This window comes from Melanerpes formicivorus, unplaced genomic scaffold (genome assembly GCF_026170545.1).
Source record: "Melanerpes formicivorus ecotype bairdi unplaced genomic scaffold, bMelFor1.0.p_v2 SCAF_45, whole genome shotgun sequence".
Lineage (NCBI taxonomy): Eukaryota > Metazoa > Chordata > Aves > Piciformes > Picidae > Melanerpes > Melanerpes formicivorus.
In genome coordinates this window covers 734,201-759,185 of record NW_027142397.1, presented here as the reverse complement: position 1 = coordinate 759,185, position 24,985 = coordinate 734,201, and the positions used below count along the sequence as shown (strand labels likewise).

The 24,985-nt window shown below is 65.8% G+C and overlaps 1 protein-coding gene across 2 annotated transcripts; it reads right to left on the bottom strand.

Annotated features, from left to right (window-relative positions):
* Positions 1-1,186: 1,186 nt before the first annotated feature.
* Positions 1,187-24,985, bottom strand: SLC9A1 (solute carrier family 9 member A1). Of its 2 annotated transcripts, XM_068159032.1 has the most exons (13): positions 24,570-24,985; positions 8,851-8,909; positions 8,449-8,718; positions 7,638-7,888; positions 7,337-7,554; positions 6,829-7,031; positions 6,633-6,722; positions 6,211-6,281; positions 5,343-5,516; positions 5,091-5,205; positions 4,552-4,653; positions 4,164-4,236; positions 1,187-3,120 (listed from the first exon to the last, which is right to left on the bottom strand). In XM_068159032.1, the coding sequence occupies exons 1-13, from the start codon at positions 24,907-24,909 to the stop codon at positions 2,798-2,800; spliced, it is 2,289 nt and encodes a 762-aa protein (XP_068015133.1). In that variant the 5' UTR covers positions 24,910-24,985; the 3' UTR covers positions 1,187-2,797. The 2 variants fall into 2 exon arrangements, with proteins under 2 accessions (XP_068015133.1, XP_068015132.1); XM_068159031.1 differs by having other exon boundaries at positions 8,449-8,909.

Below are 24,985 nucleotides of genomic sequence, written 5' to 3'. Positions count from 1 at the left end.
GGCGACCAGCGCCTCTGGGTGCTCCCACCCCGTGGGCTGGGCCAGCCCAGCCGCCGCTCTGCAGCAGGCACAGAGCCGAGAGCCACAGCCAAAGCCTCCTGCTCTGGGCTTCCCCTGCCACCAGCACTGCCCCGGGCATGAGCCCCCCCCGAACCCCAGCGCTGCCATCGGCCCCATGGCGTCCCCTGCCCCACATCCTCAGCCAACCTCGTCCTGCCTGGGCAGCCCTGGGCGAGGGGGGGAAGCCCTGCGGCATGGTGAGCCGGTGCCAGCCTGGGGGCACCCCGGGCCTCAGGTATTTTAGGCACATGAGCAACAGCAGCTATGATGCTCCTGCTGCATGCCCGGGGGGTGACTCACAGCCCCCTTGGGTCCCAGCTGTAATTTGCAGCCATGGAACACTCCTGGGGCACCTGGCCAGCAGCAAGGAGCTCTGTGGCCCCAGGGCACCCCCGCCCCGGGTGAGGCTCTTGCTGGGGTGAGAGGAGGAGCTGCAAGCGCTGCTGGAGCTGGGAAGGTCTTTTCTGGGGGCATGTTGGTGTCAGGGTGCAGCCCCCTCCCCAGGCACCACTTTGAGCATCTTCCCTCGCTGGTTGTGGATGTTGGTGGCAGCTGGCTCCTCTCTGAGGGCCCCTGGGGAGCCCCAGGGGGGGGAAACTCACAGATCTCAACTGTCCTTGAACCCCTTCCCTGGGGACAGAACCATCAACCCCCCTGAACCCCATTGCAGTGCAAGCAGAGACCTGGGACAGGCCTAGGGCAGGCAGAGCTGTGCTAGGACACCCAGGGGACACCCTGCAGACACCCTGGGGATGTGATGGAGCCATCCATGTCTCTCTGAAGGACCTGATTCTGCCCTCTGCCCCTCAGCACAGCCTCAGGCCCCGAGGAGGGATGCAGGAGCCTGGGATCTGCTGAGCCCCGAGGAGGGATGCAGGAGCCTGGGATCTGCTGAGCCCCGAGGAGGGCTGCAGGAGCCTGGGATCTGCTGAGTTTTTTTCACCAAAGCTGGGAAGGGCTTAAGAAGTTCCTCCTGGCCTGGGCTCCTCGTCTGCCCAAGCCGCAGCGGGAAGGCAAGAGGCAAACCCTGGGGGCGGGAGCGCCGGGGACAAGGACTCAGGGCCACCTCCTCCACGCAGGGAGCCGGCGGCAGGGGCTGAGCCCAAGGGCTGGAAGGACTCCCACAAAAAATTAACATTAATTTATTAGAATATTCATGATAAAAACCAAGATTCTCTTTACAGCCTCTGTGGTGCTTGGGATTGCTTCCTTTCAGACAAGAGGAATTTCATTGCTTGCTTTGTTCGCCTCCTGGAGACGGAGCAGGGCGGGGAGCAGGCGCAGGCAGCGGCAGGGGCTCGGCCCCGCTGGGACAAAGCCACACTGGTGTCGGTGCCCCGGGGGGGCATGGAGTGGGGTGGGCGCACGGGGTGGGTGCCCACCAAGGCAGCGGGGCAGGAACGACGCCTGGCAAGGCACGGGGGGGGAGAGGCAGCCTGGGCTCCCCAGGGAGGGGGTGAGCACCCCCGGGGTGTGGGAGAGGCAGCACCCACAGAGAAGGCTGGCACGGGGGGGGGGGGGGGGGAGCTGGGTGGCACGTGGGGGACAAATGACATCCTCGAGTAGGATGCAGGACACCCTGAGCCCAGGGATCTCCACACCCTGTGTCCCCTCTTAGCCAAATCCTGGGGGGCAGATGTGCCCTTGCAAACTCAGGACCCCCAGCACCCCCCAGCCATCCTCTCTGGGGGGAGATCGTCCCCCTCCTGCCACCCTGCCAGCCCCGGCGAGTCCCCACACTGGGGGAGCTGGTCCCCAGCTCCTCTTGGTGGCAGAGACAAAAATAATCCACAACCCCCAGGTGGCAGATGCAACCCCCCCACCCAAGCCCCCTCCTCACCCCTGGGGAGCTCAGATCCCATCTTTGGTTAAGGAGCAGTGGGCGCCGCCGGCACGGGGCGAGGGTCAAGGCTGGCAGAAGGTCCCCAGGGGGCAGCGGTTCCAGGAGGGACGAGAGGCCTGAGCTTGTGAGGCCTCTGGAAGCGAGGGGGGACCCAGCTCCCCCTTGCATGGCTCTAGGATATTTATTGAACAAGACCTGGCATGAAATGCAGGAGAGGCTCCCGGGGCGCAGCCGGCTCCGTGGGCAAGCAGTCAAGGCAGGGAGCAGCGGCATGAGGTGCCCGGGAAGGTGCCAGGTGAGGTGGTGGTGGTGCAACAGCCCCGGGCAGAGCCTCGGCTCCCATTGCTCTCTGCTCCGGAGCAAGGCGAAGGGGTGGGCAGAGGCAAGCCGGGGAGAGGCAAAGCTGTGGGGCAGCCTCCACGGACAGCCCCAGCCCCCCGGCCAGAGCCCACCCTGTGCCAGCCGGAGCCACCCCGGGAGGCCACTCGCAGGTCCTGAGCGGGTGAGCAGCCCCTGGGAAAGCCTCCCCGGGGATATGAGGCACCAGCAGACCCCAGGCCCTGGAGGTCAATCATCCATCACCCCCAGGCCACGGAGCCTGGTGAGTCCTGGGGGGCTCTTTCCCCCTCCTCGGGGAGGCCAGGCCTTGCTGGGCAGAGCTGTCCTGGAGGTCCCAACCCATCCGGGGCGGTCTCCCCTGCCCCAACCCGGAGTGGAGTGACAGAGGAAACCAAAGAGGAGAGCAAAGGGAGACCGAATGGAGAGAGAGAAGCCGCGGAGCGGGGAGGCTCCGGCCGCCGGCTGCTATTGGCCCTTGGGGATGAAGGGCTCCGGGGGAGGCTCCGGCTGCTATTGGCCCTTGGGGATGAAGGGCTCCGGGGGAGGCTCCGGCTGCTATTGGCCCTTGGGGATGAAGGGTTCCCCCTCCTCGGGCTCCGGCCGCGGCCCCGGGTCGCTCAGGCACCGCAGCATCCGCTGGTTGCTGGGGCTGTCGCCGGTCTCCGGGGTGAAGACGTCGTCGGTACCAGGAGAGGAAGGCTCCTTCACCCGCATCACCAGCCCCTCCTCATCCTCCTCGGGCGAGGGCGGGAGGCCGCCGCAGCCCTTGGGCTCCTCGCTCATCAGGTCGACAGAGTCCGGGGACTGGGGGGAGGCGGGGTCGATGGTGATGATCGGCAGGTTCTCCGAGTCGGCCTTGGGTTCGTAGGCCAGGGGGTCTGGGGAGGCAGAGGGGGTCAGGCAGGGACCTCCTCCTGCTATCAGCTGCAGCTCTGCAGTATCTGAGGGGGGCTGCAAGGAAGCTGGGCAGGGGCTGTTGGCAGGGCTGGTGGTGACAGGGCAAGGGGCAGTGCTTTGGAACTGGGGCAGGGCAGGTTGAGGTTGGACAGGAGGAAGCTCTGCACAGTGAGGGACACTGAACAGGTTGCAGAGGGAGGTGGTGGAGGCCCCACCCCTGGAGGCATTCAAGGTGAAAGCTGATGAGGCCCTGAGCAGCCTGCTCCAGCTGCTGTCCCTGCTTGCTGCAGGGGGCTTGGACAAGATGACCTCTGGGGGTCCCTCCGCACCCAGGGCCCTCTGTGATTCGGTCATCGTGAACAAGCTGGGTCAGGATCACCTGGGGAAGGGCCGGGGCACCCCCAGCTAATGCACCCCAGATGTTTGGGGCTGGGAGGCCTGGGCTCAGCCTCTCCCATTTCCAAGCCTGATGTTTAATTCCTTTGATCTCCACATGCCTGCTGGAGCCGCTCCAGGCCTGTGCCAGTCGAGAAGGGCAAAGCTGCCCTCTGCTGATTAGCTGCTGGCTCAGCACAGTCCAGCAGCTCTGTCACACCCTGCCACACCCTCCCCAGAGCAGGAGAGGACATGCAGGGCAGGAGGAACCAAAGAGGGCAAAGCTAAATGCACGACGGAGAAGCTGGGAGCCCAAGGGCTCCTTGGGGTGAGAACTCCTGGTTCTGAGCCCTGCAGGGAGCTGGTGGAGGCCTGGCCAGGAGTGTGGCCGGAGGGAGCTGGGCTCTGGGCGGATTCATGACTGGCCAAGCTCACATCCCATGGGGATTGTGCTGGGTGCTTCTGCTCAGGCAGAGCCCGGGCTTGAGAACAGCAGAGCCCTGGGCTTGCCTGCACTGCTGCAGGGGAGCAGGACAGGGACAGCTGGGGGGTGCAGGACAATGCAGTGGCCGAGTGCTGGAACACCAAAGTGCTGCTGATGCCCAGAGAGGTGCCAGCAGCGACGCTGCCCCAGCCCAGTGCCACCCACCTGAGCCGATGCGAGCCCGGGACATGGTGGGGGAGTCCAGCTTGTGGGCAGGCACCGTCAGGTAGTTGTTCATCTGCAAGGGCAGCACAGAGGACATCTCCATGGGAGCCACTGGCACCAGGGGGGAAGGGGAAGCAGGGGACTGACCCCAGGCCCTGGAGATGAGCAGATGCAGCAGCAGGATGCAGAGGATGCACACAGACACCCTCCCAGCTGTGCTGCAAGGACCTGCTCAGAGCCTGGGGCGATCAGAGGACCCCCATGGAGTGCAGTCACCCACTGTCATCTGAGCCTCAGCCCCCTCCCCATGCAGGACATTGTTCCCAGGCTGGGAAGCCCCCCTCGGCCACCCTGTCCCCCCCAGCCTGCTCCAGCACCCCCTTGGCACCTTCTGTTCCAGCTGCCGAGCCTTCTGCCTCCGCAGGAGCATCTGGTTCCAGGCCTCCTCGTAGGGGTCGGCCACCAGCGTGTGCCGGTTGTAGGACCGCAGCTGGGAGAAGGCCCCAGAGAGAGCAGAGAGGTTAGGAACCCCCCCAGAAAAGGCCCAGACTGAGCAGAGAGGTTAGGAACCCCCCCAGGAATCCACTTCTCTTGGAGCTGGGTGAAACAGCCACCAGTGGGCAGGGCACGTCCCAGCAAGCTGCTGGCTCATCCCTGGTGCGCTGCCAAAGACTGATCCTGACCCACCTGGGTCCAGCAAGGGTTTAAAGCTGGGCTCAGCCCAGGCTAGCCTCCCCTCAGCACCATCCCAACCCCTTTCCATGAGGAAAAGCCTCCTGGGGAGAGAGATCCAGGGCAGGAACACGATGGGTAGGAGAGCAGGGACGATGTGGGGGTGAAGGTCGCAGCTGGCCCCAAGGGCTTCTGGTGGGAAGGGGTCCTGGGCACCCTGAGGGCAGAAGGGGGCCAGGCCCGGGCCCAGCTCACCCTCTGCCTGGTTTTCTGCAGGTTGTTGCGAAGGATTTTCCGGATCTCCTCCTCCTTGTCCTTGGACAGGGCTGGCAGGACGCGCTCCACGGGGAGGCTCTTGGGGTTGATGTTCCTGCGTGGACAGGCAGCGAGGGTTCAGCGGCGCCGCGACGGCCGCAGCCGGCTGGCCCCGGCGCCGCCAGCAGGGGGCGCCCTGCCCCGCGCCAGGCAGCCGCTGGCGGCGGCGGGAGCCCAGCGCTGGGAACTCACTGGATGGAGACAGTGGAGACGGCCGAGGGGATCTTGCCGATGCCGCCGCTCTCCACCAGCTCGATCGCCTGCTTCATCTCCATCTTGTGGTAGAAGGCGATGAGCTGCGGCTCCTTGGACCTCTCCCCCGCGATCAGGCACTTCTTGACATATTTCTTGTTGAAGCGATTCAGCCTGCCCGCGGCCGCGGGGACAGCAGCAGGGAGGCATCAGGACCTCCCCTTGCCCCAGGCACCCCCTCCCTGCCCTCCATCCCTTGCCCAGGCCAGCAGCAGAAGGTTCAGTTCCCACCGGCACGGCTCAGGCAGGGCTTCCCTGACTCCTTCCTGAGCCAGGCAGCCTCCAAGCCCCCCAGAAGCTGCTTGTGCCCACGGGGGATGGCCCTCAGCTCCTGCAGGGTCTGGCCACCAGCTCCCACAAGGGATAGAAGGAGAGGAAAAGGCCTTGAGCTGTGTCAGGGGAGGTTTAGGTTGAGATTAGGAAACATTTCTTCATTGGAAGGGTGGTCAGGGGTTGGAACAGGCTGCCCAGGGAGGTGGTGGAGTCCCCATCCCTGGAGGTGCTCCGAAAAGGTGTAGAGAGGACACCAGGATGGTTTAGTGGCCGTGGGGGTGTTGGGCTGATGGTTGGACTGGATGACCCTGGAGGGCTTTGCCAGCTGAAACAGCTCTATGGTTCTGTGCCATGGGTGGGGTGGTGAAGGGGTGCAGCCCCTGGCACCCAGCCCGGGGCCATAACTCACCAAAGGAACCTGGGTGGGTACCACAAGTCTGGGGAGAAATCCAGCACAGGGCTGAGAAACCTGCTGGGTGCTGATCCAGACCCTTCCCCATCTCCCCCACAGGTGTCCCCAAGCCCCCAGACTCACTTGTCCTTCCAGTGGTGGTGCCCATAGTGACCACAGATATCCTCAATCCCTGTCAGAAGGTGATCCAGGAACTGGAAGAGAAAGTCCAAGGGGTTGGCAGCTCAGAGGGCTGTCACCCACCCTCTCCCCCCCGACACCCAGGCTGAGACAGGGGAGGGGGCACGCAGGAGGTGTGGAAGCAGGGCTGAGGGCCTCGGGAGGGCAGAAGGGTCCTACACAAGCAGGCTGCTGAGCTACCAGGCACAGGGAGGAAGGTCGAGGTCAGCTGGGCACCGGACGACACAGACGGGGGAGAGCCCTCGCTCCGTCCCCCCTTACCTTGGGCACCTTTAGGGGCAGCTGCTGCCGGGCAGAGCCCCCTGTGTGCAGCGCGGAGGCGGCAGCGGCAGGGCGGCGCGGGGCCGGGGGGCGCAGGGGGTTACCTGCGTGTGGATCTCCTCGTTGATGGAGCGCTTGGTCTCCTGCTTCTTCTTGACGGCCAGCAGGTCCACCAGGGGCCGGATGGTCATGCCCTGGGGAGCGGAGGGGCCGGGTTAGACCGGGGGGGTGGCACAGCTCTGAGCGGGGCAGGGCCGGGGACCCGCAGGGCCCTGCCCTCAGGCTCCTGCCCGCACCGACCTGCACGAAGACGGTGAAGAAGATGACGGTGATGATGGCTGTGAGGAACATGTCCCTCATGCCAAAGTGTTTGTAGTCCAGCAGGTAGCCCAGGGAGAAGGCGATGGCGCCGCGCAGGCCGCCGTAGGCGATGATGAACTGGTCCTTGGGCGTCAGCTTCACGATCCGGAACTTGTTGATGAACCAGGTGAGCACCAGGACACCTGGGGCAGCAGGGCAGGGTGGTGCGTGGTGAAGGACCCCCCGCAGCCCCAGAGAGCCCTCTCCCCACAGCCCGGCCCGACCCCTGCTGGTCATAGGGGCAGGTGGCTGCCGTCCCGCCCGCCCCAGCCCTCCTCCGCTCCCGGGTCGAGCCTCAGCCCCGGTCCCCACGGAGCCGAGCGGCAGCCGCGGTGCAGCAGCGCAGCCCGGCCAGCTCCAGGCTCCCCAGCAAGGCAAACTTGTGCCTCCTGGCTCTGAGAGCTGCCCAGCAGCCACGGCCGTGCCCCAGGGCTCTGCCACCACTCACCCAGAACCCTGGCGATGAGGCAGAAGAGCAGAGTGCTGATGACGAAGGTCCAGTTCCAGTAGTGGTGGCCAGCCACGGTGGAGACCCCCAGGAAGATGAAGATGAGAGTCTCGCTCACACTGCTCCACATCTTCAGGAAGTACTTGATGGTGGTGTGGGACTTGTGGGAGATGTTGGCCTCCACGTAGGGCCTCATGACCACGCCGGAGGCAATGAGCCTAAGGCACAGGGTCAGGGGCTGAGCGGGCACGGGGAGCGGGCAGGGCCCCGAGCCCCGGCCCCGGGCGGGGGCAGCACTCACGCCATGATGCCCGAGAGGTGGAAGAGCTCTGCCGACAGGTAGGCCATGTAGCTGTAGAGGAAGACGAAGAGCGGCTCGATGACGCGGATGTGCGAGGTGAAGCGCGAGGTGAAGGCTGCGATCACGCCGTAGATGACCCCCACGAAGACCCCCCCCAGGGACACCACGAAGAAGCTGAGGAAGCCCAGGATGATGTCGATGATGGTCACCTGCTCGAAGTTGGCAAACTCCTCAAAGAGGTGGTAGAGGACCTGGGGGGGAGAAGGCAGAGCAAGGCTCAGGCTGTGCTGCAGGCTGGGAGAGCTGGGCTGGGGCTGCTCGGCCTGGGGGCGCCTGAGGGTGACCTCGGCCACGTGTCCTGGGGGCGTCAGAGGGGCTGTGGTTAGTGGGTCAGAGAAGTTCTCCTGCCCCTCTCCTGTGCCCTGCTGAGGCCACATCTGGAATCTTGTGCCCAGTCCTGGGGGCTCAAGAAGGACCTCAGGACACTGCATGAGAGAGTCCATCCCAGAGCCACAGGGCTGCTGCAGGCAGTGGAACCTCTCCTGTGAGCACAGCTGAGGCAGCTGCTGGGGCTCGGAGCAGAGCAGCCTGAGGGCTGCCCTCAGCCCCGGGGATAAAGATGTGCAGGGCAGGAGCCAGGCTCCGCTCAGGGATGCCCAAGGACGGGACGCAGAATCACCGAGGCTGGAGCAGCACAACCACCCAGCCCCACACCCAGCCCCCAGTGCCACAGGGCTCCTGGACGCCCCCAGGGGCGGGGGCCGCAGCAGCCCCCCGGGCAGCCCGCGCCAGGGCCCGCGCCGGCACTCACGACTGTGACCGCGTCGTTGAGCAGCGACTCGCCGAAGACCAGGATGTGCAGCAGCTCGTTGATGTGGATCTCCTCGAAGACGGCCAGCACGGCCACCGGGTCCACGGCAGAGATGATGCTGCCGAAGAGCAGGTTGGCCAGCAGGCCGATGTGGTTGAGGCTGGGGCCGCTCAGCTGGCACACGGCGTACATCAGCCCCCCCAGGAAGAAGGCGTTCCAGAGCGTGCCCACCACGGCGAAGATGAGGATGGTGCCCAGGTTCTCGGTGAACTGGCGCAGCGGCAGGAAGTAGCCGGCGTCCAGGATGATGGGGGGCAGCAGGAAGAGGAAGAAGATGTTGGACTTGAGGATGGGGGGCTCCTCGCCCACCCCTTTGATCAGCCCCCCCACCAGCAGCCCCACCACGATCAGCAGGCAGCTCTCGGGCACGATGCTGGACACGGAGGGGATCACGTGGAAGCCTGCAGGGAGAGAGCAGGGCACAGGCTGGCTCAGAGGCTGCAGGATGCTCCCTGCGGGACACCAGCTCCCAGCCCTCCCTGGCCTCCTCAGGACCACTGAGTGCCCTGAACACCCCCAGGGATGGGGACTGCACCAGCTCCCTGGGCGGCCTGTGCCAGGGCCTGCCTAGAGATGCTGCCCCAGGGCACGTGCCAGCCCCCTTTACTCCCCAGACCCACACAGCCTGGCACTGCCCGGCCTCAGGGCAGAAATAACAGCGAGGCCCAGCTCAGGGGGCAGCAGGCACCCTCTGGGCACCCAGGGTCTCTCAGGGACCCCCCAGCCAAGCCCCCAGGCCAGCTGTCTGCAGCACAGGCAGTCCTGCCAGGCTGCTCCTGGCTCCAGCTCTTCCCATCACAACACGTGGGCACTGGCACTTCCCTGCCGTCAGACAGCAGCTGCCCACTCAGGTGCCAGCTCAGCCAACGTGCCAGGGGCTGGCAGGAGCCAGCAGCACAGTGTCTGTGCCTGGGTGTCCTTGATGCAGGGGACAGGGAGGAGAGCTGCTGCCCAGGGGGGTGAGGATGGAACTGGAGGGGGTCCCTAATCCCCTCTCCTGCAGCTTCAGGAGCAAGCATGGAGGCTGCAGGCAGGGCTGCTCCCGGGCATGGAGCAGGGCAGGGAATGTGCCCAGTGTGCAGGGCTGACCATGGACCACTGCAGCTGCAGACCACCTGAGAGCATCCAGCACAAGCATCAACCCAGCCCCACCATGGCCACCAAACCCTGGCCACAGGTGCCACGGGCACAGGGCTCTGCAACACCCCCACGAGGACTCCACCACCTCCCTGGGCAGCCTCTGCCAGGCCCTGACACCCTTCAGGGGCAGAAATTGTTCACTGCCCCTCTCTGGCCCTGCCCCAGCTGCCTTGGGGTGCAAGGTACCAGGGGACTCCTCCCTTTTCCACCCCAGCACACCACCAGTCGCAGGGCTCTGGTGGCCTGCTGGCACCCCACCCCCTCCCCAAGCCCCCCCCAGCCTGGGCAAGGTGGGCAGCCGCCAGCTGGGCAGCACTGGGGGTTTGGGGCTCCCTGGCTCCTCTCCCAGGATTGCCAATCCCTGTTTGGCAGCAGCAGATTTGTTCCCTGGCAAGGGAGAAGCTTCCAAACCAGGAGCCCTGCCTGGGCTCCCTGCTCCTCCCGGCCGGCAGCTCTGCCATCTGCACAGCATCTCACGACAGATTACCCCCCCGGCCCCTCCTGATGAGCCAGCACCCTGCTGATGGTCCAGAGCTGCTCAGCACCCCCACGGACCCCACAGGGCCCACGGCTGTGCCTGGGGGCTGGCCCAGCCCTGCTGCCCCTGCGGGGAAGGTGCTGCACGGATGCAGCTCTGCAGGGACCCAGCAGCCCTCCCTGAGGGTGGGAGTGAGGCAGCCACCGGCCACGGCCATGTGCACGGCCCCCAGGAGCAGGAGAATGGATTAACCACACGGTCAGAGAATGGTTTGGAGTGGGGAAGGCCTCTGGGCTCACCCAGTCCAACCACAGCCCCACCATGGCCACCAAGCCACGGCCCCGAGTGCCACGGCCCCGAGTGCCACGGCCCCGAGTGCCACAGCCCCAAGTACCACAGCCCCAAGTACCACAGCCCCGAGTGCCACAGCCCCGAGTGCCACGGCCCCGAGTGCCACGGCCCCGAGTGCCACAGCCCCGAGTGCCACAGCCCCGAGTGCCACGGCCCCGAGTGCCACAGCCCCGAGTGCCACGGCCCCGAGTGCCACAGCCCCGAGTGCCACAGCCCCGAGTGCCACGGCCCCGAGTGCCACGGCCCCGAGTGCCACAGCCCCGAGTGCCACGGCCCCGAGTGCCACGGCCCCGAGTGCCACGGCCCCGAGTACCACAGCCCCGAGTGCCACGGCCCCGGGGCTCTGGAAGGAGCCAGGGACCAGAAAGATCCTCAAATGCTCCTTCACTTCCCTCTGGGAAGCAGCAGCAGCTTCTTGCCACAGCTAGGGGCCAGCAGCTGAGAGGTGTCCCGGGGAGCTCAGGCTGCTTGGGAAGCACTTCCCTAGGGACTGAGGAGCGGCGACGCGGAGGCAGCGCCGGCAGCAGGCGGCCGGCAGGGCGCTGCCAGCAGAGCCGGAGGGGAGGAGGAGGCAGCAGAGCCACAGCTGGGAGCAGCAGCCCTGTGCAGCCAAGCACAGGGAGCAGCTTTCCCGGGGGCTCTGCCCAGCTTCTTTAAAGCCCACCAGGAGGGCAGTCCAGCCCAGCCCCCAGGGCTGCAAGAGGCTTCCACCAGCCACAGCCCCCCGGGGCACCCACAGAACCCAGGAGAATGAGGCCAGCTCCCCAGCTGCTCCTCCCCAGCCCTGCTCTCCAGACCCTTCCCCAGCTTTCCTGCCCTGCTCCAGCCCTCGATGTCCTTCTGGGACTGAGGGCCTCGAAACCTAAGGTCCATCCCACCCAGAAGGTTCTGGGCTGCCCTTCCCAGGGCCCTGGCTGCAGTCTCCTGTAAATATTTACTCCCACCCCAGCAGCCTGGGAGAGGCTCTGACCCACGTGTGGCTGTCTCCTCCCTGGGCTCTATCTGGGTTAGGCTGCAGGCTGTGCCTGGCATTATGTAAGCTCCATCCAGCAGCATCTGCTCCTTCCCTGCCTAATGACTCCAGACCCTACCATACCTCATCTGCTTCCATCCCCAGCCTGGCAGGAAGAGTCTGAAGGGCTGCAGAGAGCTGGGACAGGGAGGGGAGGGTGGTGGGCACCCAGCCCAGCCCCAGGAGCCCTGTCCTGGGCACTGCTGCTGCCAGGCCCAGCCCCGCTCCTGAGGAGATGCCTCCTGCACTGCAGCTGAGGCAGAGGTGAGCTCCATGCCCCAGGCCACCCACAGCAACCTGGAACCCCTCTGCCAGGGCCAGGAGGGGAAGGTTTGCACCTCTGAAGCCAACAGCAGCTCTTGAGGTGCTGGTGAGGTGAATCTACTGCAGAGGGAGGCTGGAGAGAGGTTGGGGCTGGGCTCTACCCCCAGGGGACAACCACCAGGACAGGAGGAAATGGCCTCAGCCTGTGCCAGGGGAGGTTTAGGTTGGACATGAGGAACAGTTTGTTCCCCAAAAGGGCTGCCAAGGCCTGGGACAGGCTGCCCAGGGTGGTGGTGAAGTCCTTGTCCCTAGAGGGGTTCAAAAGCCCTGGAGCCCCCCCAGCTGCGAGTGTCCTCAGCTGCCCTTCCTCCCAGAGCTGCAGGCTGGGGCTGCCCAGGGCCTGCTGGAGGCCCCAGCCCCAGAGACAGTCAAGGTCAAACCTGAGCAACCTGCTCCAGCTGGAGGTGTCCCTGCTCACTGCAAGGGGGGTTGGACAAGGTGACCTTGAAGGGTCCTGTGATTGAGGTCCCCTCCTGCCACAGGAGGAGAAGGCAGATGGAGGAGGAGGGAAGCAAAAGCCTCCTGGCTGCTGCTGGAGCTGGGTGAGCAGGGAGGAGGGCAGGGAGCACAAAGGGCTCAGCAGGCTCAGAGCTAAGCAGGAGGCTCCTGCAGCTGCACCCCAGCTTCTGAGCACCCCCACAGGGCATCCTCAGGGGAGAGCACCAGACATGAGCATGGCTGCAGCAGCAGCACCCTGCCAGGCTGCACAGCCCCACGGGGGGCTGCAGGCTCCAGGGGGCACAGGAATCACACAGCTGCTGCCCAGGGCTCAGCAGCTCTGCCAGGAGGCAGGGCAGGGGGTGGTGAGGAGGTGGTGAAGCCTCCTGGGGGATGCTTGCTGCAGCCCCTAGGACCCCCAGGTGCCGGTTGGGGCTGCAGGAGGGCCATGAGGACCCATGGCTGGGCTGTGGAATGTGCTGCAGTGCTGGAGAAGCCCCAGGAGAAGGCAGAGGGTCCAGGCAAGAGGTGCTGAGGGGAGCAGGCATGCTCAGAAGTGCTGCCCTTCAGAAGGACACTGCAGAGCCCTGGAGCAGACACTGCTCAGCAGCTCCAGGGCCCTCCAAAGGCCACTTTAACCCTTTAGGACCCCAGGCTGGCAGGGGCTGGGTGTGCCACACTGAGAGGCAGCAGCAAACCCAGCAGTGAGGGATGCAGAAGGTGCAGACACCCCACTGGGACATGGGCTGAGCAGGGAGGAGGGCTTGGGACTGGGCTCCAGGGTCTGCAAAGCACCAAGACCTCCCTGCCCTGGCTCTCATGCTCTGTACTGTGGGGCAGCAGAAGTTGAGGGTGTGAGGCTCAGCCCTTGGCAGGATGTGACACAGGGACAGAATGCTTTGCAGTCAGGTCCTGAGGGAAACCCCATCAGAAGCTCCAAGATTTTACCCCAGATCCTCTCCAGACCAGGACTGGCTTTCTCTCTGCCCCCACCCAAGCCTTGGCTGCTGCTGTGGCTGTCCAAAGATCAGCCAAGCTCTGCTGCCTGCTGCTGGCCTCCAGCACAGGCCAGGAGGGATGGCTCAGGCTGGGAGCTCGGCTCAGCCCTGCTCTGCAACCTCCCTGTCAAATGGAGCTGCCTGCAAGAGCAGGGAGTGAGGAGCCTGGGAAGGGCATGGAGAGAGCTGCCCACAGCTGGCACTGGCAGGGCTGCCCCTGGGGAGGTCTCAAGGGAGGGGGCTGAGAACTGAACTTGCTAGAAAGGAGCTGAACAGCTGAGGGTTTACACCTTAAAACAGAGGGAAGTCACAGCTGGGGTCACCCTGCAAGGGGAGGAGGCCACCCCCTGCTGCTCAGATTACATCCACTGCACCTCCCAGCTCCAGCTCCAGCCTGCCCTGAACCTCCAGGCCCCAGGACCAGCACAGCTCCAGCAGCTTGGCCAAGCCCTCCTCTGCTTCACCATGCAGGTCCAGGCCTCCTGAGTGCCCTCTGGGCTGGATTCAGTCATTTGGGTTGGTTGGGAACCCTGGAGAAGCATCCAGTGGCTTCCATGCCCAGAACAGAGAAACTTTGCCCTCCCAGCCCGGAGCCACATCCCCTGCTGAGGAGCTGCCTTGGCTTGGTCTCACTGCAGCTCCAGAGAGAGCTCCTCAGCAAAACAACTTTCCCCACATCAACCCAAATGCTGTTTTGTTCCCCAGCCTCATTATGTTCCTGCTGCTAATTACAAAGGAAAGCCAAGAAGCAGGAAGTTAATTAATTTACACTGCTCTGTGACTCATGAGGCTACTGCAGATCCCACTGGGGGGCAGGAAACCTCAGCCTGGGCTGGGAGTGCCACAGCAGCACGGGGAGGGAGATGGCCAAGGGAGGACCCCGGCCTGGGCTCTGCCCCCAGCCCCATGTGAAGCAGCCAGGTTGAACCCCACCAGCAGCCAGCACTGTGCAGCAGCCTCCAGCCAGGAGTGGGCTGAGGGGAGCCAGGGGCAGGCACAGCCTCTGCCTGCTCTGAGCAGGGCACATCCCATGGGATACAGGCAGGGAGGCAAAGCCCTGAGCTGTGCCCTGCAGGCCCTGCTCAGAAGGCTGTCCCCAGCTTTCTGACTGTCCCTTGAAGTCCTGAGAGGCCACCAGGAGGTTCCTGGAGCCTTCTCTCCTCCAGGCTGCACAGCCCCAGCTCTCCCAGCCTGGCTCCCAGCCTGGCTCCCAGCCCTGCCAGCACTGCTGTGGCCTCCCCTGGCCCTGCTGCAGCAGGTCCCTGTCTGTGCCGAGGGCTCCAGAGCTGCCCCAGCCCTGCAGGGAGCTCTCAGCAGAGCTTTCCATGCACCTGCCCCCAAGGGCTCACCCTGGGCAGCTGAGCACCACAAGAGCACCGTTGGGGACCAGCATCCTGCTCGGAGCAGGCTGGGCTGGGCCGGGGGGGCTGAGGAACACACCGGGGAGCACAGGGAGGAGGAGGTGGAGCTGCTGGGAGGAGAAAGTGTCCCCGGGGCACCAGCAGGAGCCTGGAGCTCCCTCTCCAGCACGGGAGCGCCAGGCCCGGCCCCTGCAGCCTCCCTCCATCTCCACAGCACTCACAGACATTAACAGATCAATTGGGAGCCCTTCGCAGAGCTGGCTTAACTTCCCCCCAGCTGCGAGAAGGAAACGAGAGACCAAAGACATTAAATGGACTTCCCCAAGTGCCCAAGGGCCTGGAGTGAGAGCTGGAGCCAGCAGCTCCCCACATCCACCCCTGTGGTTGCAGGCTGCTGCTCCTCCACGGCAGAGGCAGAGCCAGGGAGGAAGAGAGAGCTCAGTGCTGGCAGCACACAGCTCCAGCACTGCCCAGCCTGGAGCCCAGCCTGGAGCCCAGCCTGGAGCCCAGCCTGGAGCCCAGCCTGGAGCCCAGCACAGCTGCTGCAGCAAGCAGCAAAGGCCTGGGAGGCTTCGAGCTTGGTGCCAGCACAGGGTGAAGAAACCTCTTCCAGATCCAGCTGTGCACAGCTGTGGGCAGAGCAGCTCCCTCCAGCCCCAGAGCTGCCCCCTGAGGAGGTGCTGCAAGCCCCCAAGAGCTGAGCCAAGGGCTGGGGGCTGGGGGCCAGGCTGGGGGCTGGGGGCTGGGGGCCAGGCTGGGGGCTGGGGGCCAGGGGCCAGGCTGGGGGCTGGGGGCTGGGGGCCAGGCTGGGGGCTGGAGGCTGGAGGCTGGGGGCCGGGGGCCAGGCTGGGGGCTGGGGGCCAGGGGCCAGGCTGGGGGCTGGGGGCCAGGCTGGGTGCCAGGCTGGGGGCTGGGGGCTGGGTGCCAGGCTGGGGGCTGGGGGCTGGGTGCCAGGCTGGGGGCTGGGGGCTGGGGGCTGGGGGCCAGGCTGGGTGTCAGAGCCCTGTGTGGCTCCAGCAGCCCCAGTCCCAGCCTTGGTGGCCACATTGCTCCACCAGGCCCCAGAAGGCCACCCCCAAGCCACAGCAAAGCTGCTGCAAGCCCTGGGCTGTGCTGCTCACAGGCTGCCTGCCAGGCAGGGCCAGGGCAATCCTCACCAGGCTGTGCCCAGGGCAGACAGGTGCAGAGCCACAGGGGCACAGATGCCACAGCAGTGCCTGCTGCTGCTGCAGGGCTCATCCTGACTCTGCTCCACCATCTCTGCAGGGGTGCAGCAAGCTGCCCAGGCTGGGCTCTCCCTGCCACAGGTTGTTTACCCTGGAAACTGAGTCTTCCACAGGGCAGCAGCTCCCAGCTGCCCCCAGCCTCCTCTCAGGGAGCTGCAGAGAGCAGTGAGCTCTCCCCCAGCCTCCTCTGCTCCAGGCTGAGCACCCCCAGCCCCTCAGCTGCTCCTCCCCAGCCCTGCTCCCCAGACCCTTCCCCAGCTTCCTTGCCCAGACACCGGAGCAGGAGGCACTGGAGGTGATGTGGAGAGCAGCTGGCACCCAGAGCAGGGCTCCAGTTGCTCTCCAGCTCCATGTCCTCGACCACATCACCCAGCACAAGGCTCCTGCTGGCCCCAAAGCCTTGGGAAGAGTTAAAGCTGAGCCAGGCCAAGGGGAGCACAGACAAACTGCCCAGCAGAGCACGGCCAGAGCCCTGCCCAGGAAGGGCAACTTCCGAGGGGAAGACAAACAAAAGCTCTTCAGGAAACAACCTGTTGGGCAGGGGGGCTGCAATCAGCTCTGAGCACTGCCTGGGGAGGGCAGAGGGGGCTGCAGTCAGCTCTGAGCACTGCCTGGGGAGGGCAGGGGGGGCTGCAATCAGCTCTGAGCACTGCCTGGGGAGGGCAGGGGGCTGCAATCAGCTCTGAGCACTGCCTGGGGAGGGCAGGGGGCTGCAATCAGCTCTGAGCACTGCCTGGGGAGGGCAGGGGGGCTGCAATCAGCTGCCTGGTGCCATCCTGTGCAGCCTGCTCTGGCAGGGGCTGGGTGAGCTCCAGAGGTCTCCTGCAGCCTCCCCCTGCAGAGCCATGCAGAAGCTGCCTGGTGCCACCCTGTGCAGCCTGCTCTGGCAGGGGCTGGGTGAGCTCCAGAGGTCTCCTGCAGCCTCCCCCTGCAGAGCCATGCAGAAGCTGCCTGGTGCCATCCTGTGCAGCCTGCTCTGGCAGGGGCTGGGTGAGCTCCAGAGGTCTCCTGCAGCCCAGCTCTCTGTGCTGCTGGTTCACACCCAGCTGAGCTGGCAGAAGCCTCCCTGCAGCAGCTGCTCTCAGCCTCTCCCTGGTGCTGCCAGGCTGCAGAGCAGCTCCTTGGGTGCCAATCACCCCCAGGGGCCGAGGCTGCCGTGGGAGAAGTGCTCCCAAGGGAAACTGAGGCACTGGCAGGGCTGGCTGCAGCAGCTCTCCTCCTGAGAGGCCTTCCCTTGGCACATTTGTGCTGCCAGAAGCCTCCAGCACTGGGTGGGAAGCTTCCTTCTCTCCAGGCCACGGATTCAGAGCATGGTTTGGGCTGGAGAAGACCTCCAAGGGCATCCAGTCCAACATCCACCCAGCACCACCATGGCCACAAGCCCTGGCCCCAGCTGCCACAGCCACAGGAACCCCTCCAGGCCTGGGGACTCCACCACCTCCCTGGGCAGCCTCTGCCAGGCCCTGAGCACTCTGCCAGCAAAGGAACTTGTCCTCATCTCCAACCTCAGCCTCCCCTGGCACAACCCCAGGCCATTTCCTCTCATCCTATCACCTGTCCCTAGGGAGCAGAGCCCAGCCCCCACCTAGCCCCAACCCCTCAGGGAGCTGCAGGGAGCAATGAGGTCTCCCTCAGCCTCCTCTCCCCCAGGCTGAGCACCAGGTCCCTCACCACGAGCTCCATCACTGAGCAGGAAGAGCTGCAGGCCCTGGAATGAAGCTGCTGCAGAAGGCAGCTCACAGGCTTGGGAGGGACAGAGGAGATGACCTCCCTAGCAAGGGAGTGAAGAGCTGTCCCCTGAGGCTGCTGGCTGGAGAGCAAGGCCATGGATGTGCTGATGCCTCTGAGTCTCCTGGGCAACCCAAGGGAGCTCTGCTTTGCTCTTCCCACCACAGAGAGCACTTTGAACTCTCCAACTTTCCATTCAGCGACCTCAGAAACATCTGCTCAGCTCCACGCAGGCCCTGGGCAGCCCTGCCCCTGCCAAACCCATCACACCCCCCGGGAAGGGTCCCTAACCCACCCAGTGATGTGCCACCAGAGGTGCCCCCCGCCCAACCAACCCCCCAGCTGCCTCAGCAGCAGCTTGCTCCCCCTGCTCCTCTCCCTGCAGCAGTCCCTCCCTGCCCCTCTCCCTGCAGCATTCCCTCCCTGTCCCTCTCCCTGCAGCAGTCCCTCCCTGCCCCTCTCCCTGCAGCATTCCCTCCCTGTCCCTCTCCCTGCAGCAGTCCCTCCCTGCTCCTCTCCCTGCAGCAGTCCCTCCCTGTCCCTCTCCCTGCAGCATTCCCTCCCTGCTCCTCTCCCTGCAGCAGTCCCTCCCTGCTCCTCTCCCTGCAGCAGTCCCTCCCTGCTCCTCTCCCTGCAGCAGTCCCTCCCTGTCCCTCTCCCTGCAGCATTCCCTCCCTGTCCCTCTCCCTGCAGCATTCCCTCCCTGCTCCTCTCCCTGCAGCATTCCCTCCCTGCTCCTCTCCCTGCAGCAGTCCCTCCCTGCTCCTCTCCCTGCAGCATTCCCTCCCTGCTCCTCTCCCTGCAGCATTCCCTCCCTGTCCCTCTCCCTGCAGCAGTCCCTCCCTGCCCCTCTCCCTGCAGCAGTCCCTCCCTGCTCCTCTCCCTGCAGCAGTCCCTCCCTGCTCCTCTCCCTGCAGCAGTCCCTCCCTGTCCCTCTCCCTGCAGCAGTCCCTCCCTGCTCCTCTCCCTGCAGCATTCCCTCCCTGCTCCTCTCCCTGCAGCATTCCCTCCCTGCTCCTCTCCCTGCAGCAGTCCCTCCCTGCTCCTCTCCCTGCAGCATTCCCTCCCTGCTCCTCTCCCTGCAGCATTCCCTCCCTGCCCCTCTCCCTGCAGCAGTCCCTCCCTGCTCCTCTCCCTGCAGCAGTCCCTCCCTGCTCCTCTCCCTGCAGCAGTCCCTCCCTGCCCCTCTCCCTGCAGCAGTCCCTCCCTGCTCCTCTCCCTGCAGCAGTCCCTCCCTGCTCCTCTCCCTGCAGCAGTCCCTCCCTGCCCCTCTCCCTGCAGCAGTCCCTCCCTGCTCCTCTCCCTGCAGCATTCCCTCCCTGCTCCTCTCCCTGCAGCATTCCCTCCCTGCTCCTCTCCCTGCAGCAGTCCCTCCCTGCTCCTCTCCCTGCAGCATTCCCTCCCTGCTCCTCTCCCTGCAGCATTCCCTCCCTGCCCCTCTCCCTGCAGCAGTCCCTCCCTGCTCCTCTCCCTGCAGCAGTCCCTCCCTGCTCCTCTCCCTGCAGCAGTCCCTCCCTGCCCCTCTCCCTGCAGCAGTCCCTCCCTGCTCCTCTCCCTGCAGCAGTCCCTCCCTGCTCCTCTCCCTGCAGCATCCCCTCCCTGCTCCTCTCCCTGCAGCAGTCCCTCCCTGCTCTCACAGCCTCTGCCAGCAGCCTGCCCCTGCTTGCCCACCCGGAGAGCTTCTCCTGCACTGCCTCCCACACTGCTGCTCTGCCCCAGGAGGAGCAGAGCAAACCATGACAAGGCAGCAGCCCTCAGCCAGCACACAGCTGGCACAGGGTGGCAAACCTGAGGCAAGCAAGAGCTCAGACACAGGCAGGAGAGGAGGCACAGCCCTGGCCTGAGGTCACCGTGGTGCTGGCCAAGGCCCTGGAGCGCCGGCGCCGGCTCCGAGCCAGCACCACCTCCCTGCCCCCTGCTCCCCTGCCCCCTGCTCCCCTGCCCCCTGCTCCTCTGCCCCCCTGCTCCCCTGCCCCCTCTGCAGCTGGGCAGCCCTGACTCTGACTGTGGAACCCCAAGGCTGGGATCTAACCTCCAGCAGCAGCTCTGGGCCCCACCAGGCAAGAAGCAGCTGCTGGGGGGCAGGGTTCAGGACAAACATTTCCCCCTCACCACCCAGCTGAGAGAGCTCAGGGAGCCTCTGGCACCCTGCCCCCAGCAAAGCCTGCCTGGCACAGCCCTGCTTGGCACAGCCCTGCCTGGCACCCAGGCCTGGCACCCAGGAAAAGCCAACCCTGAGGGGCAGAGGGGAGCAGGGCTAACCTCCAGCACACATCCCAGGATGAGGGCTGGGGCAGGACACATCTTTGAGTGCTCCTTTGCTGCCCCCTTTCAAGCCTCACAGGTGGCACCAGTGTGCCCAGCTGGGCTTTGCTCCAGGGTGTTTCTGTCCTCTCAGAATCCAGCCCCTGCACCCTGTGACCCTCTCCAACAGGTTTCCATCCCTCCTCACCACCCCCTGCCCACGCAGATCCTGAGCCCCTGCCTCTCAGCTCTCTGTCACGCCCCTGGGGTGGCCTCTCCAAATGCCCCAGCTCCAGGGGAGGCTGTGGGCTGCTCAAAGCCTTTGAAAAGCACCCAAGGGATCCAGCACCCAAGCCCTGCTGCCAACCAGCAGCTGCCAGCCTCTAGGAACATCTCTGAAGCTGTCTCTGCTCCCTGGTGTGCAGGAGCCACCCAGCCATGCCCAGGGCCTCCCTGAGCTCCACAACCCCACATGCACCACACCAGGCTTTGCTCTTTCCCAGCTCCTATCTTCAGCACACAGGCACCAGAGCTTCCTTCACCTTGCTCCTCCCCAGACACCAGCAGCAGAGGGCTGGCCTGGCCAAGGGCAGCCCCAGGAGCAGCACTGGGCACTGCAGCCTGGCACTGGGCTGTCACCACAGCACCTAACACAGCACTGCCCACAGCCCTGGCCTTGCTTTCTGCTGGCCAGGCACAGGCTCTCCCCAGCTCACTTTCCACCCATTGCTACCCCAGGGTGCTGCTCTGCCACTGCCCACTTGGCACTGGCTGCCACCAGACGGTCTGGGGGGGGGGGGGGACACCCCTGGCAGCAGCCCTGACCCAGAGCCGCAGGGAAGGAAGAGGAGGCAGAGCAGGACTCAGGGATGGCTACAGGCTGCAGCCAGGCTGGATGAGGTGTTGAGCAGCCTGGACTGGTGGAGGTGTCCCTGTCCACGGCAGGGGTTGGGACTGGATGGGCTGTGAGGGCCCTTCCAAGCCAAGCCAGCAGGCCAGGGGCTCAGCATGCTGCAGGGCCCTGGGAGGAGCCTGCACAGCAGCCTCCAGAGTGGCCATGCAAGGAACCAAGAGCCCAGCAGAGCACTGGGCTGGGAGGTGCAGTGGCCAGAGAGCAGCTCCTGCCCTGCTGAAGGCAGGCTGGAAATGGGACTGCTCTGCTGTCCTGCTTGGGCAGGCAGGGCCTGAGGTGTGCTTTGGAGACACAGCTTAGCCCAGCTCCCCTCCAGGGTGGGGAGGAGCTGCTGGTTTGCTATCAAGCTCTGACCCCAGGCCCCAGCCCACAGCCACAGCCCCAGCACAGGGCCTGGTAACCACAATCTGTTGTTTACACTCCTGACTCACTCTTTCCCTTTCCCCTGAAAGGGAGAAATATTTACAGCTGAACCTGAATTCCCCTGAACCTCCTGGAGCCATGTGAGACAAAAGGTCAGGCCTCAGAGCCAGGCAGCCAGGCTCTCCTGCTGAGAAGCCCCCCAGAAGGTCACCTGGAAGGGCCCACCCAGCACTCACTAAAGCCTGCAGGGCTGCCCAAAGGAGCACTGAGCAACAGGACAAGGCTCAGGCTGCATCTCCTGGCCCAGAGGTGAGCCCTGGCAGCACTGCTGAGATGCTCTGCACGGTCCCTGTGCACTGTGCCAGCACTCAACACCCAGACACCGCTCCCAGGGCTGAAGGCTCTCAGCTCAGCAGCCCCAAGCCAGTGCAGGGGCACTTGGAGCTGGAGGAGAAGCTGGGCAAGGGAAGTCAGAAGATGCCAACCTGTCACACACAGCCCACAGCATGCCCCAAACCCTGCCCAGCTTTGAGATCCTGATCCTGCCACCCCAGGGGGTGCTGAGGGGAAGCACTGAGGCAGTGGTGCCCAGCTGTGGAGGAGCTATCCCTGGGGGGTGAAGAAAAGCTGCTGCTGAGCAAGGTCCCTGACACAGGGGCTGGGATTTAGGCACTGAGCAGTGAGCTGTTTGTGCAGGGCATGAGCAGAGGCAGCCTGCAGGTTCAGCTGTGCCAGCAGCCTGCCAAGGCTCCGTGCCCAGGCAGTGCTGCCCCCTCCAACACCCTGCAGAGGAGGCCACGGGAAAGGCTGCCCCAGGAGCGCTCTGCAGCTGCAGCCCCTGGCAGGGGTGAAGAATCACAGAGCAGAGTGGAACCCAAGGTGTGGATCTGGGCATCCCTGGGGCTCTGCAGGGCACCTGCCACCTCCAGAGGGTTTTGCCAAGCTCCCCAGGCAGCTCCTCCTAACCCCCCCCTGCAGCCTTGCATAATCCCTGCCCGGCACCGGAGCCCAGGCTCAGCTCACCGCCAGGAATAACTTCTCCTGCAGCACAAACCAGCCCCAGCCACCAGCCAGGGGGGCCAGGACCAGCCTCCAGCAGCACCCCAGCAGGCAGAGGGTGCCAGCAGGGGGGGCAGCCAGCGGGCAGCAACATCCCCTTGCCCCCCCCCCCCCCCCCTTCTGTCCCTGGGGAGCTGCTTCCCGCCGGCCACTCTGCTGCCTTCCAGCGGCGCTTTCCCAAAGCAGGGCAGCAGGGCTGCAGGGCTGCAGGGCTGCAGGGCTGCAGGGCTGTAGGGCTGCAGGGCTGTAGGGCTGCAGGGCTGCAGGGCTGAAGGGCTGCAGGGCTGAAGGGCTGCAGGGCTGTAGGGCTGTAGGGCTGAAGGGCTGAAGGGCTGAAGGGCTGCAGGGCTGCAGGGCTGAAGGGCTGAAGGGCTGCAGGCCAGTGCCCCTTAGCTCCTCCTTTTCTCCACCAGCTTCCGCAGACACTTCTGCTTTCCTCACTCTGCTCTGCGGGGCAGCAGGGCAGCAATGGCAGCAGGGCAGCAAGGGCAGCAGGGCAGCAATGGCAGCAGGGCTGCGATGGCAGCAGGGCTGCGATGGCAGCAGGGCAGCAAGGGCAGCAGGGCAGCAAGGGCAGCAGGGCTGCGATGGCAGCAGGGCGGCAAGGGCAGCAGGGCAGCAAGGGCAGCGGGGCAGCAAGGGCAGCAGGGCAGCAAGGGCAGCAGGGCTGCGATGGCAGCAGGGCAGCAATGGCAGCGGGGCGGCAAGGGCAGCAGGGCAGCAAGGGCAGCAGGGCAGCAAGGGCAGCAGGGCAGCAGGGCTGCGATGGCAGCAGGGCAGCAATGGCAGCAGGGCAGCAATGGCAGCAGGGCGGCAAGGGCAGCAGGGCTGCGATGGCCCCGGGGCAGCGAGCAGAGGTCGCTTAACGAGCGCCGGGCCAGCCCCGGGAGCAGGGGCTCTCAGGCTGCCTTCCCCCGCGGAGGACCCTCCCAGCTGAAGGTGCCAACCATGCTGGGCAAAGCAGGGCAGGCAGCAACCCCACGGATCCCACCCGGTTCCACTCTGCCCAGACCAGGAAGCCGCCAGGTCTGAAGCCTCTGCTCCTGGATGCAAATAAGCCCCCGAGGAGGGGAGGTGGCAGCGGGACTGCCCCTGCCCACGCCGGCAGCAGCCTGGGAAAGGCAGGGAGGATCTGAGCGGCTGGGGTAGAGCTTCTCAGACCCCTCCAGGCCAGGGCAGGGTTTTCCCTGGCACCAGCTTCCTAAAGCTCCCAAAGCAAGGTTGCCATCAGCAAGCAGCAGCGCTCCAAGGGAAGGCTGCCGTGAGCGGCACGAACTCACTGATGGCCACTGAGGAGCACAACGGAGGAGCACAAAGCTCTCCCCTCAGCCCCCAGCCCTTCCCCTGCTCCACGGCAGGAACCTGGCACCTGCCCTCTCGGCTTTGCCACCCGGGATGGGCCCGGGGCCGGCTCGACCCGGGGCCGGCAGGAGCACAGAGAGGTTACCGCAGGTCAGAGGCTCTGGGGGCAATTCCCCTGGGAGTGATCCAGCCGCAGAAGTTTGGCAAACACTTTGTCAACAACCCCACCCTGGCACAGCGCCGCTTCCCAGGGCAGGGGATGGCACCAGGGTGACTTTTCCCAGGCCCCTGGTCGCTGATGCTGGCTCATCTGCAGTGCCAGAACCCTCCGGACGCGCTGCAGCACGGCTGCCCACGCTGCCCGCCCCAGGCTGCGGCCGAGGGGCAGCGAGCGGAGGCTGAAGCCCTGGGAAGTGACTTCTCCAAGGTTACAAAAGGCATCCGTGGGTGAGAGGGGAACCAACCAACCCACCCAGGCACATCCTCACTGCTGCTGCCCAAGCGCCAAAGGGAGGAAAGGAAACCTGGTCCCAGGCAGGGATGGGCAGGGGTCAGGGAGCATCCACAGCCCCACGCCTGGGCAGTGGCACCAGCAGAGGGGCCGAGTGCCCCTGCCCTGCCTGCCAGGCCTCCGCAGGGGCCCAAGGTCACGGGGAGAGCAGTGCCCACCCTGCCCCGGGGTGTCTGTGGAGGAGAACCTGCACTGGGATGCTGCAGGGGATTCCCCCGGGATGCTCGAAGGGATCTGTCCTTGGGATGTCCGAGGAGGGTTCACGGAGATGCTGAAGGGGGTTCCTCCTTGGCATGCTGCAGGGGGCCCCCCTGAGATGTTCTGTGGGGGATCCTTCTTTGGGATGCTTGGGGGGGATCCTTGCATGAGATGCTCAAGAGGATCCCTCCTTAGGATGCTCAGTGGGGGGGGGTCCACTCTGGGATGCACCTCGGGATGCTCTGGGGGTGCCTGTCCCATTCAGTCGGGGGTCCCTCTCTGTGCTCCTCAGGACTCCTGCCCCATGAAGCCGGGGGACGCCCCCCGGGGTGCTGGGGGGGGAGGTGCGGGGGTGCCTGTGTCTGTCCCCGGTGCCCCTTCCCTCCGGGCCCCCCCCGCACGGCCACCGACCTACCCAGCTTCATGAGGCAGGCCAGCAGGATCCAGAGGGAGATCTCGAAGGGGATGCGGATGTGGTTGTAGTCGATGCCCAGCACCGGGAAGGCTTTGCGGGGCTTGGCGTGCCCCTCGCCGCTGCCGTTGGCCGGGTGCTTGCTCAGCGGCTGGATCTCCTGCGAGGACGCGGGGGGCGCGGGGGTGAAGCCCCCGAGCTCTCTCGCCGGCTGGCCCTGCAGCGGCCCGGAGGCCAGCATGCGGTTGGCCTGCAAGCCCCGGGCGGGCGGCAGCAGCGGCAGCAGCAGCAGCGGCAGCAGCAGCAGGGCCCAGGGCAGGAGGCGCAGCGCCGCGGGGGCCATGGCGGCTCTCGGGCGGGCGGCTGGCGGCGGCGCTCGGGCGGGCGGCGGCCGGGGCCCGCCGGCGGCGTGGGGCTGC

Coding starts and splice junctions, on each gene's coding strand:
- SLC9A1 (XM_068159031.1), bottom strand. CDS start 24,909: ATGGCCCCCGCGGCGCTGCGCCTCCTGCCCTGGGCCCTGCTGCTGCTG. Junction 4,654..5,090: donor TGCAGAAAACCAGGCAGAGG/GTGAGCTGGGCC, acceptor GCCTTCTCCCAG/CTGCGGTCCTACAACCGGCA. Junction 4,237..4,551: donor CTCGGCAGCTGGAACAGAAG/GTGCCAAGGGGG, acceptor CTGCCCTTGCAG/ATGAACAACTACCTGACGGT.